Genomic DNA, 13,866 nt, shown 5'->3' with positions numbered 1-13,866 from the left:
TGAACAGGAAGTCATCTACTTCCACCGTATTTATGCAGATCCAACCACAGATGATCTGGATCCTATCCAGGCTGAGATGATGGAGACTGGACGGTTGGACCGAATGTGGTCAGAGCACGGAGCCTTCAAGCTAATCTACCATGTAAGTCACCACCTGTAGGCCCAGCTTATGCAACAGCTACACGTAGGAAAAAACCACTGGGTTGCCAAGCGGCATTACTCAATGATCTTCGCCACAGATCCAGATGAACACACCGTCATCCTCAGTGAAGCACAACACTTTCATCTAAACTTCAAAGAGGTGCAGAAAGCCACTCAGCTTAAGCTCTGGGCAGAGGATTTCCACCAAGAGGTTCAATGGAAGTCTGAACGTCGTGAAAGACGTGACAGTTGTGAGTGGAATCATCTCCCCCGGGCTGACTTCTGTTGATCCCATTGAGTAGCTTTCAAAGTCACTGAGGCTTTTGTCATACAAGAAGCAGCACCTACCGATGGTCGAGAGCATCCTCGCTCATGGATTGTGGAGCAATGCTTGACCGAACAGCCAGCTAGCGCACATCCCCTCAAAACATGGAACAGCTGCTTTGTAAAATGGAGTAACATTGACTATGTTGCTCCAAAACCAGATGATTACCAGCTCTTGACCAAACTCATCCTGGAAGATTTAGATGCGTGGATTCACTGGGTGTTTGAAACCAGTAACAGGACACTAATTCCGGCAGACATACAAGGTAAGTCCCTGTTCAAGGATGGCGCTCATCTTCAGGCTTCCTCACTTCTGTAGGAAAGGTCCCCGCAACTGCTCGACGTTCTTTCATTCTGTTTGATTTGCTCACTCACACGTGGGTGAAAGTTTGCCTCAGGAGTTGACATCATGCTGATGTATAGGCTTCCTAGAGACTCCGGCCCTGGTGACTGTGGATATCCCAAGCTACATCGTTTTGTCCATCGACACAAGTGTAACACTGTATGTGTTGCATTGGGGCTTGACAACATGGAGCGTGCAAAACCATCCAGTATTGTACCGGTACAGGAGGAGCCCCATCCTACTGAACTTCCGTTTTGGAGAAAGGATGAAATGAAGGAGAGAGGATGGGTGGCAACGTACAAAGGGTCGGATGTCCTTAGTGAGGACGAGGTGCAAGAGGCGTACAATCTCATACCCTCCTCTCCACCCCCAATCCCTAATCTTGCTTCAAAACGTCTGGATATGACAAAGTTTTGGCCCTTCTAGCTTGAAGTAAGTAGTCGGTAGAATTTGATACAGCTTGACCCGTAGTTGTGTAGAAGATGAATGAACCACTCACGTATTTGCATCGTTTCTATCTCAACTTGATTCTTTCCTTTCTTGCTCTTGTGCAAACGTTCATATGCCAACCTCAAGAACAAGACCAGTTATTCCACGTAGGTGTTTGCATAAAGCCATTCTCAGCTTATGTATGCAGCTACACCAACACCAGAGCTGGAACAAGCAATTTACAGTGCTTATCAAAGCGGAGCAAAGTCGTGGAAGGATGTGAACCGGCAACTTGTACAACAAAACTCAGATTGGCTGTTTGGGTGTGTCACCGTTCCTGCAGGTATGCTGTAGTTGCTAACTTACAGGTCCAAGACCGCTTTTTACAAGACTTGTAGTATCATGAAAATACCAGGTTCTCGAAAGGGGGCTTTGACCCCCGAACAACTTAATGTGGAGATTCGGAACCTTGATGGCATACACAAAACCCGTGGATATCGTGGTGTTACTCATGCGCTCAGCTTAAAGGGACTTGTTGTCACTCGGTATGACCTCCTGATCACCAAGAGGATTTTACTCACACCGCAGTAATGCAGTATACCGACAGCTCCAGATGATTGATCCACAAGGTCTTCAAAACAGGTCACGAGGCTCTCGTCGTCTTCGGCGCTTTCCAATCATCAGTGCCGGCCCCAATGAGCAATGGTCAATGGATGGCCATGACAAGCTTGCAATGTGGGGATTTGGAATATATGGGATCAGGGATGTATACTCCGGTTTCCTCCTGGCACTGCATGCCTTTCCAAGTAATCGTCTGGCTGCCAATGTCCACTGGCTTTTCCTGGAGACGATTTTAGAACAGAAGGGTACGTACAGGTTCTGTATTCAGCAGCAAGCTTACAGATAGGCTACCCTATACAAGTTGCAAGTGATAGGGGCTCTGAGATGGGGCAGATTTCAGAAACACAGTTTCTTCTACGGTGAGAGTTATGAACAACCTCATGTAACAGTGTGCTGAAATATACAGTCAGACATATTCCACACCTGAACTCGATGATGTCCCACCTCATATCTGTCTGAAGTCCCTTCGTAACATCACAATTGAAAGGCAATGGGTCCATGTGCGGAAGGAGGTGGTGGACCTTATTCTTGAAAAAATACAAGAGGGACTTGAAAGGGGTTTTGTATGGACGAATCCAGCTCATCGGTAAGTGGTCTTTATACTGTCAGTAATATGCTGAGATTGCCAAAGCTCTCTATTTTGGTGGCTCTTTGCACCCTTAGTTCAAGGCTTATTGGCTCAGCATGTCACCTTCCATAACTCCTTTTGGGTTCGCCGACAGCCCACAAAACCCAATCCATCTGGTGGACGTAGACAAGATTTCTTCAAAAGCCCAGAGAAGTTTGGGGGAGTAGAGTGTCTGCAGCGAATACAGCTAGATACCATCAGAGAGATCATGGAGATACGAGACAAAGTAGTGACAGAGGGTATGCTGCGGTGGATCTCAGAGGAGGAAGAGAAAATTTGTTTGAATGCACATTGGGCACTAGGTGCATCTGCGGCATGTTGGACATTACATGAGGTATGGAACCTCTTCGAACAAATGGTACCGTTGACACAGGCTCATTTGACAAGAGTTTTTGAGCAGATGGAAGTGTAGTCATATGATATCAAGGACCCACTATGTCCGCTGCAGAGGTTGCTTGTCAATGTGGAGAGGTGAGGTGGGTTGCCTATGGTTACAAATAGAATGCATCATTCAATTACTTCCTCGTAGCCTGTCTCCTCACTAATCTCATCTTCGTCAAAGATGATGAGATCATCTGAATCTACACCCTCCAATGGTCCACTAACTACCTTACCACCCTCCTGCTTCCCCAACAGACTCTCAACATGACGGCATGTATAAAATATCGCAATTATTCTATCTTTCCTTGCAGGACCTTCTCCAACAGCGTGATGAATGAGATTAGAGGTGGGGGCTATGAGAACATCACCAACACCAAGACAAGCATCAACATGGAGTTGAGGGAATCGAGTGAAGCCTGGATCACCGGATAGTTGAGTGAAGAAGGTGGGAATAGAGTCCACATCATTCTGGTCAAGGTGAGGGAGACGAGCCTCACCATACCCAATTGCCACCGCCATTGCCATACCACCAAATCTCATTCCACTCCCATTTCCCTTTTTACTGTAACCAATTTTTTCTGTCTCCTCTCCTCTATAAATTGTTCCTTCAGCAGCGGTCATATCACGTCCTTGATGATTTAGAAAGAAGGAATAATCGACTGTCTCTTTGTCCACATATGAATATTGCCGTTTGACAGGGGTGCAGACAAACTTTTCGAGGAGACGCAGAATGTCAAGTGCTGCTTGACGTCTTTCATCTTGTTTTTTGGTTGGTTTGTCGATCATCTTCCTTGTTGTTTGACTGGTGTCCTTGCTAACTCCAATGGTATTACCTTGTCGTCTCACTATGCCTAAATGGAAAGGATGAAGCCCTTCAATTCCGTCCCGTTTTTGTGAATGAGAAACATGTTTAAAGGGTTTCAGGTCGTTAAAGGTGTGAAAGGAAGATAAGATGGTGTCTATGTTGGTCTGAGGAATCATGTGTGGTATACGAAGAACATGGAAGGGAAGTCCATTTGCTTTGATAGAACTGATCACGCCTTGAGGTATGGATAGGGTGAGCTGGCGAGGTGGACCAAGGTTGAGAGTGTTTAGACGTTGAAGGACAGTGTCAATGTTTTTTTGGGATCGTGCATGTTCAGGGAGTGTGAAGAAATGAATGAGCTCAGAAGGAATGTCGGGTTCAGGAATGGATGTGTCAAGGTTGTCGTCAAAGGTTCTTTGACGTCGTTTGTGGTATGGTTCTAATTTCTTCTGCTTCCCCTTGCTGTGTCTCCGTGTTTTTCCCATTCTCGATTTGTCTTCTTAGTATCCAGAGGAGCACCAAGGATTCATAAATGCGTCACTCTTTCAAAATCCGACAGGAGAGGGCAAGAGGGGACACAGTGAGGTACTCTGAAAGTCAGCCATGAACCCATGAAATAACAGAAGACGTGAAGAATGATGTGTGGAAGGGTGATAGCATCGAGTGTGCGTACCGGTTGTTCCGCTTCCTCTCGAAAATCTTAGTCCCGCTTCCTCTGAGTGATATGTCCCGCTTCCTCTCAGTGATATGTCCCGCTTCCTCTCAATGATGTGTCCCGCTTCCTCTCAAAAATCTTAGTTCCGCTTCCTCTCAGTGATATGTCCCGCTTCCTCTCAGTGATATGTCCCGCTTCCTCTCAAAAATCTTAGTCCCGCTTCCCTTCAGTAATCTTAGTCCCGCGTCCTCTCAATTTGTCCCGCTTCCTCTCAATGATCTCTTGTCTCGCTTCTTCTTGATAATCTCTGGTCCCGCTTTTGCCTGTCGATAATCTCTTGCTGTGTCGCCACTTGATTGGTTGGTCTATTCCATCTTGGTATTGTTTGAGGTGAAAGAAGAAGTAGATGGAGGGCGGCAAGGGAATCTGCTGACCCAACCTAGTTTAGGCCCGCGGGGTAAAACGCAAATTTGATTGTGGCGATTTGAAATTCGAGAATCGGAAGAACCATCGGGCCACCGTATAGGCGGAGTACGACTTCTGCGTACAACTCTTGAGGAACCCGTCCATAGGTACCCGTGATCCTGACACTGACCGGTCATGATTGCTTTGAAGACAACAAGCTCCTCTAACCTCATAACAAGGGGTGTAGAAGCCAATAATTGTTTACTGAGAACTAGATGATAATACAAAAGGGAAAAAGAGCATGCATCGATTCTACAAGTCTCTATACTTATCACAACTCACTTGTACGCAGCAAACCAGTGACTATTGAATAAAGTTCAGAGGAAGAGTTGAATAACGCAGATACTGAGAAAGAAACTTCCAATCGAGCACCTACAATGAAGCACTCTCTTGTTTCGTACCTGTATCTCCCTGAAGAGTCAGCACTAGGTCACTGTGCACAGTAACACTGTCCACTACAAGTATAGAAGACTACAACCTTCTGCTGTGACCTCTTCCACTATGGCGAGGGTGAGGCCTTTGTCCAGGCGCAGCCAGTGCCATTGTATCAGAGATCCCGTACGTGGATGTGATGACTCTGGCTGAGTACAAAGAGGACATGAGGTATCCAGGAGTATGTTATTTTCCTGCCCATATCCTAGAAAATGCACTATTGACAATACTGGACCTCCCCGTACCCGAATTCATCATTACACTTGAAGTAGACACCAATGAGGAACTTGAAACTTGCAACTAAAAGGACATGAAGAACTCACCCACCTGCAATATCTCCAACGTGGCCTGATGAAAACGACAGCGGAGAACCCCTTCAGTCAGGACGTTGATCGGTAGCATGATCAATAAGATTTCCGTCTATTAACCGCTGTTGTCTCACAGCAATGGTACTCAAGCTATGAGTGTTTTGACTAGACAAGGAAGAAAGTGAACCTCCAGTGTGAGACTCAGCAACATTTGAGAAGCAAGAGTTTACAATCCAATAGGAACAATGGTGAGTAAACGATGATGCATGGGGTTATTTGATGCTATTGGCCCTACTCCGTGAACCTCAGACCCATGAGTTCAATACCATGGTGGGGAGTACATACTTAGTGGCCAATGATCCGGAATTCGTTTGCATCGAATATGACCCACATATCGCGTGACTTGTTCGGGGAAGGAAGGCGACCAAACAAGTGTGACGGGTACCATACTTTCTTACTGATTCTCATAGAGGCCCGGACATGGATACCAGACGAGCTTCTACAATCTTGATGCCTCCTGCGTTGGTTCCGAGCACACTACCAAGGGAAGGTATTATGGAAGCATGGGTCTCGAGAGAGAAACGCCTCAGTCTCTGTTAGCCAATAGGATCGTCCCAGGACGGCCGAACCGCCGTTAGATGATTTGTAAGACGCGATCGATCAGTACCGAAAACGTCTCCAATGTAGAGAGTTAATTGAAGAGAAAAGAGTATGCATACTGTCAATCTATCTACCTATTTATCATACTGAAATCTATCCTGCTGATTCATCTGCTTAGCAATGAATGAATAAGTAGATGAGTCATCTATCTAAGAAGCTTACGAGTCGTCTCTCACATGATTACCCCTTCCGTCGAATATTTCTCCGTTCAACTTATCCTCTGAACTCTATTTGATCGTCTCTGGTTTACTGCGTGTGAGTGGAATGGGATAAGTATAGAGACATGTAGAATCGATGGATGCTCTTTTCCCCCTCTGTATTATCATCTGATTATCAGCAAACAGCTCGGCCGTTCACCGTGCGCGTCTCGAGATAAACCACAATCCGTGAGAAAACTGCCTGGCCTTCCCATTTAGTTAATTACTACATTGGGAAACGTTCTCATGCATTACAAACCTGCCGAGAAAAAAACACCAGATGTGTGGGAATTAAATTGACAAGCGTGGGAACGTGTGATAGACTAGATACCCTACCTTTCATGACTGAGGATGTGTTTCACACGTAGAAGGAGCTCGCGGATTCGAGTGCACAACTCAAATAGAGCCCTTTTCCCCACCGACCCTTACAACATCTTCTTCTCAATCATAGAGAGCTCCATGATGAGTCCGACCAATACAGAAACCCTCCAATCCAAGCTTCTAGACGCTATCAACAGGTTTTGTGCATCTCTATGCGGGGATGCCTACGGGAGCGACGATCTCCACGCAGGTTCAACTAGAAAAGCTCGTGAAGGTTGCTATCCTTCCACCACAATGATAACCGGGTTGGAAAAAAAACATTGGGCTTACCCCGGTCTGCAGCCAAACTTGTTGGACTCACCTCCCTCGTATGAACAGTCCCAGGGTGATGCCAACACAAGTCATACGATTCAATCAGAGGTAGGTCGGATATGACCTCATACATATGCCAGCCTGATAATACCAGAATCACATTGTTCTCTGGGCCCCGGACACGATTGTCATAGCTTATTCCGACCGCACACGTGAGGGTCAAACAGCCGGATCAACTGTCTCCGCGGCGGTCACGGTCTGGAGGCTTCATTCTGATTGCAGCCAGGTCGGAGGTAATCCCCACACCGGCTGGATGATAGAATTCGACCAGCTCCTACAGCAAAGCAGGCACATAGCGTCAAATGCTAATGGTGTTTTGGATGAGGGGAGTTTCAAGATGACAGCATACACTAAAACTGGCACAAAGGAGTGTCACTACAGGGTTCTGAAGTCCCATGGGATAGAGATGGACTTTTACGACGGTGAGACGGCGGATCTGATTAAGAAACGCATGAAAGAGGCAATTGCAAATAAGGGGTGTCCAATTGCCTTTCAGTGTCTTTCAGTACCCCCAAGTCAGGAAGATGACAGTGGAGAACCCCAAGACCGAGATGAAACATACTTTGTTGGCGTTCAGTATGATCATTTGAGCCCTCTCGTCTCGCCAGAGGTAAACAATTTTGGTAATCTTGAGACCCCAATGCTGGAGTTGGGAGTGATTGGGGGTGCAACAACACATCTTAGCTGTCGACCCACAGCACACGGAGGAGGGCTGCTTGTCAGAGCGGCAAGATGTAAGGACCTGTTCTCCATCACTCACAGTGATTATGATCGTGACACTAACTCAGGAAACATACAATGAGGAATGCATAGGAGTGAGAGAACTTGTGGCTGTTACACGATCGAGTAGATGCCATTGACTTGAGCGCCACATTGACTTTACCCTCTTTCACCAACGCAACTCAATATATCTCTTGCTTTCTCCGTGATGACTCATTTACAGACGCATGGTGGACCCGCAGAATCTGCTCATGCTTCGTAGTAATGCCTTCCGAGCGGTCACCCCAGATATCAAACATATGAATCTCTATGTCAGGAACTGAGTACCCCTTATAAGGGAACTCGACATCTTCCAGGAAGATGTCGAGTATTGAGCCTTTTAGCGAGGACGTTATGATGCAGGTCCCTTACTGCATTCATGACACTCTGGTGTGTCATTCATCAATCATCTGATGAACTTTTCACAGGTCTGACATCTGGCGTCCTGGACTGCGACTCGAATGGTGTCGGTCGACTGTATGCCTTCGTTAAATTCCCTTATACTACCATCAATATGTGTGACGCTGCTGATAGGCTGAGAAGTCCGGAATACTGTCATCAAATACAATGGTGGCGTCCGATGACATGGAACGTCAGTCATTGACCCCACCCTACTGGAAGGGACATTGCGGGAAAACTAGACCCAGCGTGCATGGTCATGACAAGGTGAGCTTCACTACATTGCAAACGTACGAGCGACCATCGACTATCCTGACCTGACGGGCCACTCACTACTACCATCTCGACCACACTCTCCATCCGGCATGATCCCCAAAAATCCCGACGGACGGCCGGCCCGGAGACGCCGGTAGGTCCAACGTTGCTATTCTTGCTTGCGCACATTGTGCAGCAACCTTGCTGGCCAACATCCTTGAGCCATGAAAGTGAGTATGACGGTGTCCTATCGAAGGCTACTCTGACTGGGTAGGAGTCTGTCACCATCACCTCCTACACCGTCCGAGATGTGCGATGGCCGACCAGCCTAGATCGAATCGGGGCTGATGCCATGAATACCGCAGGTGACGACGCTCATGGTCGGATCTACTTCCAGTGAGTGGACCTGGGAGACATCCAGTATTCCATGCTGATCATGTAGTACCAACACTGAGCTCGTCGGTGTGGGTTGGTCATTCTCCAACGGGCAGGGTAATGAGTGAGTGCCGGTGCCGCCCCAATGGAGCTATCACTCTTAATGCTGCATGTACTTCCTACTACCTCCCATCAGTTACATGGATTCATTACTCACATTTAGAGTACTCTGTACCGCACTTCATGCTTTTGCACCACGATATATCGGCCAAACCCTTGCCTCTCTCGTTGATGATTTCGCCACGACCCATCGAGAAGCGGTTTCTGGTCAGATTCGATTCATGTCCCCCGAGCGAGGTGTCATGCAGTTAGCCACTTGTGCCGTTCTGAACGCTATCTGGGATCTATGGGCTAAATCAGAGAAGAAGCCTCTATGGCGGCTGGTGTGCGACATGACACCCAAAGAGTATGTTCAATGCATCGACTTCCGTTACCTCACCGACGCGATCACACCGGAGGAAGCGATTGCTCTCCTGCAGAGAGCTAGTAAGGGAAGAGAGGAGAGGGAGAAGGTGGTAAAGGAAAGCAGAGCCGTACCTGGGTACAGTACAAGCATTGGTGGACTGGGTACAAGCGATGAAGGAGTGGAGGAGCTTTTGACACTCGCTGTGGAACAGGGTTTTACTCGATTCAAGGTGAGTTGCATTGCTTCAATGCTTCTTTGACTTTTGTCCCTTTATTCTATTGCTTTCTTATGGGAAAAGGATTACAAGCTAACGTTCAGCTTCGCCTTGGACTCGGCGTCGAACGTGATAAGAAACGACTGGCTATAATCCGTCGGATAGCTGGTTGGGACGCAACTATCTTCACGGATGCCAACGAGCAATGGGATGTTCCTACTGCGGTGTGGTACCTACCTCAACTTGCCGAGTTTAAACCAGTTTTCATTGAGGAACCAACCAGTCCGGATGATATACTGGGGCATGCGAAAGTACGAGCGGCGTTGAAGGAGTACAACATCGGTGTGGCAACGTGAGCTAGGAGATTTCATTTCCCCCCCCCAAACACTCCACTCGACTCACTCCTCTTCCCCAATTTCATTCGTCCTCTTTGTGTATATTTTGTCATATCACTAAAGCGGGAATCGATATTAGTCGCCAAACAATCGGGTAGCTTTCGGCTGACACGTGCAGAGGGGAGCATGTCAACAACCGAGTCATGTTCAAACAATTTCTCCAAGCCGAAGCTGTCGACTACCTCCAACTCGACGCCGTTCGGTTATCAGGTGTGAACGAAATCCTTTCTGTCCTTCTCCTGGCGGCCAAGTTCAAAGTTCCCATCGTGCCCCACTCTGGTGGCGTTGGGATGGTAGAGCTCTGTCAACATATCAGTACAATCGATTACCTCATGGTATCCGGCAAAGAGAGCATGATGGAATACACAAAGCACCACCACGATGATTTCCTGGCAGGCGCTCAAGTCGAGGACGGATATCACACCACGCCATCACAGCCGGGATATTCGAGCGATCTACACCCATGGGTATATGACAAGTACGAGTGTCCCAATGGCTCATACTGGAAGTCGGAGCAGGGATTGACAATGCTGCAGGATAAATGGAGGGGCGTGATTGGAAGGCAGACTTCATAGCGATTAGTAGATTGATTATCATCAAAAAGCCTAAAGACCGTGGCCAATTTCCGCTGTTGCATGCATGGCCGGTAGCGTATCCTACATTACCTGAGCCATCTTTTTCTCCAGAAACTCCTTACTCTGAGCTTCCAGCTTGCTGAACACATCCAGCGAAAAGCCGAGGTACTCCTTCGTGACAGCATCCAACTCGTTAATCTTGTCCAACGCACCCGATTCCAAATAATCGATGCTTATAACTTCTTTGATCCAATCTTCCTCTTGAACGGCACTCTGAGGGTCCACCTTCGCCACCTCAACGAGTGACAATTTGACTTGATCGTGAAGAGGAGCTTCCCATTTTTCCCATGTGAAATCGTGATCTTCCATCTGTTTACGAATGGGGATTTTCCATAGTCCCTTCTTATATTCCGGTACATCGCCACAGACGAGCAGGTCTTCGAGTGTCGGTTTGTTTAGAGTGAGATGATGAGCGCCAAGCTCGTATAAGGCTAGACATTCGCGAGCAGACACGCATCTGTGACAAATCAGCGTTCAGCTATGGTTGGAGATTTTTGACCACACACCATACATCACATGTCACAATGGAAGTTGAAAGGCGGGAAGGGAGAACATGAGGAATTGAGAGGACAAGCTCGAGAGAGCAGGTAGCGGGACTGGAAGATGTTGGGACCAAAAGTTGAGACGGATCTCGAAGGAGGGGTAGGAAGAAGGTGAGGAGGAAGCGGACAATATAGTCACTTACGAGGCCGTTTTGATCTGAGGCTGCTTCTGTCCAGTACTTTCCTCCAGGTAGTCATACAGTAACCTCAATCGAGCGTGCCGAGAGGCCATAGGGTGTTCCGTCGCTGGTTGCGGGACATCAGCCCATTCGGCTGCGTCAAACCACGCCTTCGGACTATTGAAGTACATGCTGACGGCGTACTGTCCCACTTGAGAGGCTGCGGCGGCTTGAAAGATGTTGAACAGACCAGTGCCGAGAGTGTCGATACCATCGTTTTGGAGTATTTTGGCAGCGGCGATGCCAGCACTAGTTAAAGGAACTTTGACGCATGTCCTCTCACTAGGAATCAGCAACGCGCCCACATGACTTGTACAGTGTACGGGAAGTCCCAGATCGGAATTCGCCTCACTCCCTTCCTTTCTTCCCTTCTCCTCCCATGATCAACAAACTTGTAATTTAGGCCTCATCAACTATGAGCTCTCCTGTGGAGTTCCTCCAGGAGTCAACAGATAACACAGATGATCATCTCTACCCTTCTAACGTTGACAACCTGCTTCCCGTCATACGTGCAGCATATCCAAATAATAATCCCACAGGGAAAAATGGGAAGAGAGCATCTCGTAAGTGATTCAGAAGGAAAAGACACTCACTCTGGCAGCTGCCTTAAGTGGGGAGTTACAAGCCGCCCTGCAGCAGTACTATACCGAAGGGATGACAAATTGGAAGGCGATCAATGAACGGCTGAAGAAAGAGCATGGGAATAATGTAGGCTTTGGGTATGTCCCACTTATTGTCAATAGTCGCTCACACCTCAGTTCTCGATCTAGCTTCTTTCGTGCTACCAACTTCTATGGGCTTGGGACATCTAGAAAAAGCATGTTGTCTGTTCAAGATGCAGCACAAATCATGCAGGAGGAGATGGACGGTGACATCACCAATGTCATTGGAATTCGAGCCATGAAGCACCATATGACACTTCAAGGGTTTCTCCTTCCTAGGTAAGTACATAATGACAACGCTGAGGCTGATGGTCACCAGGGATCTTGTCTACAAAGCAATGAAAGAGTACAATCCACATGGCCTTGCGACTCGCCTACCAGGAAGCAAAAAGGTTGTTCGATCTCCCATCATTTCTGTCGGACCAAATGAACAATGATCAATTGATGGTCATGATAAGCTGGCTGCGTATGGCATAGGCATATATGGCATCCGTGATGTCTATTCGGGACGACTATTGTCACTGAAGGCAATGCCTTCTAACAGGCACAGTGAGGATGTACACTGTGTCTTCCTTGATGCAGCCCTCAAGTTTGGAGGTGAGTTCCCTAATCAAGGACAAAGCTCATGTCCTCAGGTTTTCCTCTACAGATTGCCAGTGACCGTGGTTCAGAGATAGGTGAAATCATTGCCACACAAATTGCATTTCGGTGAGTGATAGAATAGCGTGATAGAGAAAATATTCACCCTACAGAAATTCATACTCCACAGTAGGGCTGGATGAAGTCTTTCCCTACAAGCTTCTCAAGAGTACCCGGAAGATCACAATTGAACGATCCTGGCGCAATGTACGGGAAAATGTGGTTGATCAAGTCAAAGCTGCCCTTAATTCTGCCTATGAGTCAGGTACTGTTCACGATGGAGATCTGGTTCATCAGTACGTATGAGTTTTAAGATGGTGTCCCAATGCAGTGAAGATGTTGACAATGTAGATCACTCCTGAACTGGTTGGTTCCATCTGTAGTGCAACAAGCTTTGGACGACTTTATGAGAACATTCAATTCCTACCCTGTTCGATACCAAAAAGAAAAGGTTAATCCTTCCGGGGCGTCAAGAAATGAAATCTATTTCAATCCACAGCGATGGGGCCGCAGGGAGTGTTTGCAACCCTTTCCTGACATTGAGCTCATCAAGGAGTTCAGAAAGAAGGCGGGTCAGAGTGCGCAGATGACTTGGGTATCTCCTGAAGTGCTGCAGTGTTGCATGGATATTGTGCATGTGGAAGCTTTAGAGTACCCTCCAAAGAGCTGGGACATGGCATGGACTCTGTTCAGAGAAGTAGAACCCAAGGTACTGAAGGAATTACAGCAGCTATGGTTGATGCTATAGCTAGTGAAGTGCCACATGCAATTTGTCTGTTGAAAGGAAACTCCGATGTTGTTCACTTCTTGCGAAACTGTTTGTCTCATCTTCCCATCACATATCTTCTTCCAGTATGGGTCATACCTGTCGGGATTGTGAGAGGACTTTTGTCAAGAATTGTTCGGAATCTGGTCATTGTCCACGGTGCTGCAAGATTGAGCAGGTTAGTACCAGACCAAAGCCGACAGACAAGGAAATCAAGTATTATGAGGTGAGTTGAGCAGTACCACACGGGTATGGGTCTGATTATCAGTCGAGACCTCAATGTCTCACCTGTGGCATCTTTGGCACACAATTCTTCCAAAACAGTCCTTTTGAAGAGACGGACAATCCAAAAGTGTGTGACAAATGTAGACGTGATGGTAGGTCTTCAACGACACCAACACATTCGATTGATCTACACAGAACAAGCAGAAGCTCTTGCTCTAAGCCGTCAAAATGCACAGTCAAGTCTCCATGGATCAGCATTCAGGACAGCTACAC

General features: G+C 47.3%; 6 protein-coding genes across 6 annotated transcripts; 3 read left to right on the top strand and 3 right to left on the bottom strand.

Moving 5' to 3' along the window:
* Window positions 1-1,844: 1,844 nt before the first annotated feature.
* TREMEDRAFT_30473 (uncharacterized protein) lies at window positions 1,845-2,898 on the top strand (the record flags this gene model as incomplete). Its single annotated transcript, XM_007004363.1, has 4 exons — window positions 1,845-2,107; window positions 2,134-2,217; window positions 2,265-2,444; window positions 2,490-2,898. Coding segments are annotated over 4 exons (936 nt in total), but the record flags the coding sequence as incomplete, so codon positions are not given.
* A 95-nt stretch (window positions 2,899-2,993) lies between these two features.
* TREMEDRAFT_62096 (uncharacterized protein) lies at window positions 2,994-3,653 on the bottom strand (the record flags this gene model as incomplete). Its single annotated transcript, XM_007004501.1, has 1 exon — window positions 2,994-3,653. The coding sequence occupies one exon, from the start codon at window positions 3,651-3,653 to the stop codon at window positions 2,994-2,996; it is 660 nt and encodes a 219-aa protein (XP_007004563.1).
* Window positions 3,654-4,537: 884 nt separating this feature from the next.
* Window positions 4,538-5,626, bottom strand: TREMEDRAFT_62095 (uncharacterized protein; the record flags this gene model as incomplete). Its single annotated transcript, XM_007004500.1, has 4 exons — window positions 4,538-4,663; window positions 4,762-5,003; window positions 5,075-5,203; window positions 5,548-5,626. 4 exons carry the CDS (start codon window positions 5,624-5,626, stop codon window positions 4,538-4,540), a joined length of 576 nt encoding a protein of 191 aa, XP_007004562.1.
* Window positions 5,627-8,775: 3,149 nt separating this feature from the next.
* TREMEDRAFT_30567 (uncharacterized protein) lies at window positions 8,776-10,520 on the top strand (the record flags this gene model as incomplete). Its single annotated transcript, XM_007004373.1, has 5 exons — window positions 8,776-8,891; window positions 8,938-8,994; window positions 9,094-9,565; window positions 9,655-9,902; window positions 10,064-10,520. Coding segments are annotated over 5 exons (1,350 nt in total), but the record flags the coding sequence as incomplete, so codon positions are not given.
* Window positions 10,521-10,601: 81 nt separating this feature from the next.
* On the bottom strand, window positions 10,602-11,591 carry TREMEDRAFT_30753 (uncharacterized protein; the record flags this gene model as incomplete). The annotated part of the gene is made up of 2 exons (XM_007004399.1): window positions 10,602-11,037; window positions 11,266-11,591. Coding segments are annotated over 2 exons (762 nt in total), but the record flags the coding sequence as incomplete, so codon positions are not given.
* An 812-nt stretch (window positions 11,592-12,403) lies between these two features.
* TREMEDRAFT_16842 (uncharacterized protein) lies at window positions 12,404-13,149 on the top strand (the record flags this gene model as incomplete). The annotated part of the gene is made up of 4 exons (XM_007004339.1): window positions 12,404-12,560; window positions 12,599-12,671; window positions 12,716-12,898; window positions 12,954-13,149. Coding segments are annotated over 4 exons (609 nt in total), but the record flags the coding sequence as incomplete, so codon positions are not given.
* Between the last annotated feature and the right edge of the window lie 717 nt (window positions 13,150-13,866).

Source organism: Tremella mesenterica (genome assembly GCF_000271645.1).
Source record: "Tremella mesenterica DSM 1558 unplaced genomic scaffold TREMEscaffold_5, whole genome shotgun sequence".
Classification (NCBI taxonomy): domain Eukaryota; kingdom Fungi; phylum Basidiomycota; class Tremellomycetes; order Tremellales; family Tremellaceae; genus Tremella; species Tremella mesenterica.
Note: the sequence above shows the minus strand (reverse complement) of the source record. Positions and strands in the feature narration are given on the sequence as shown.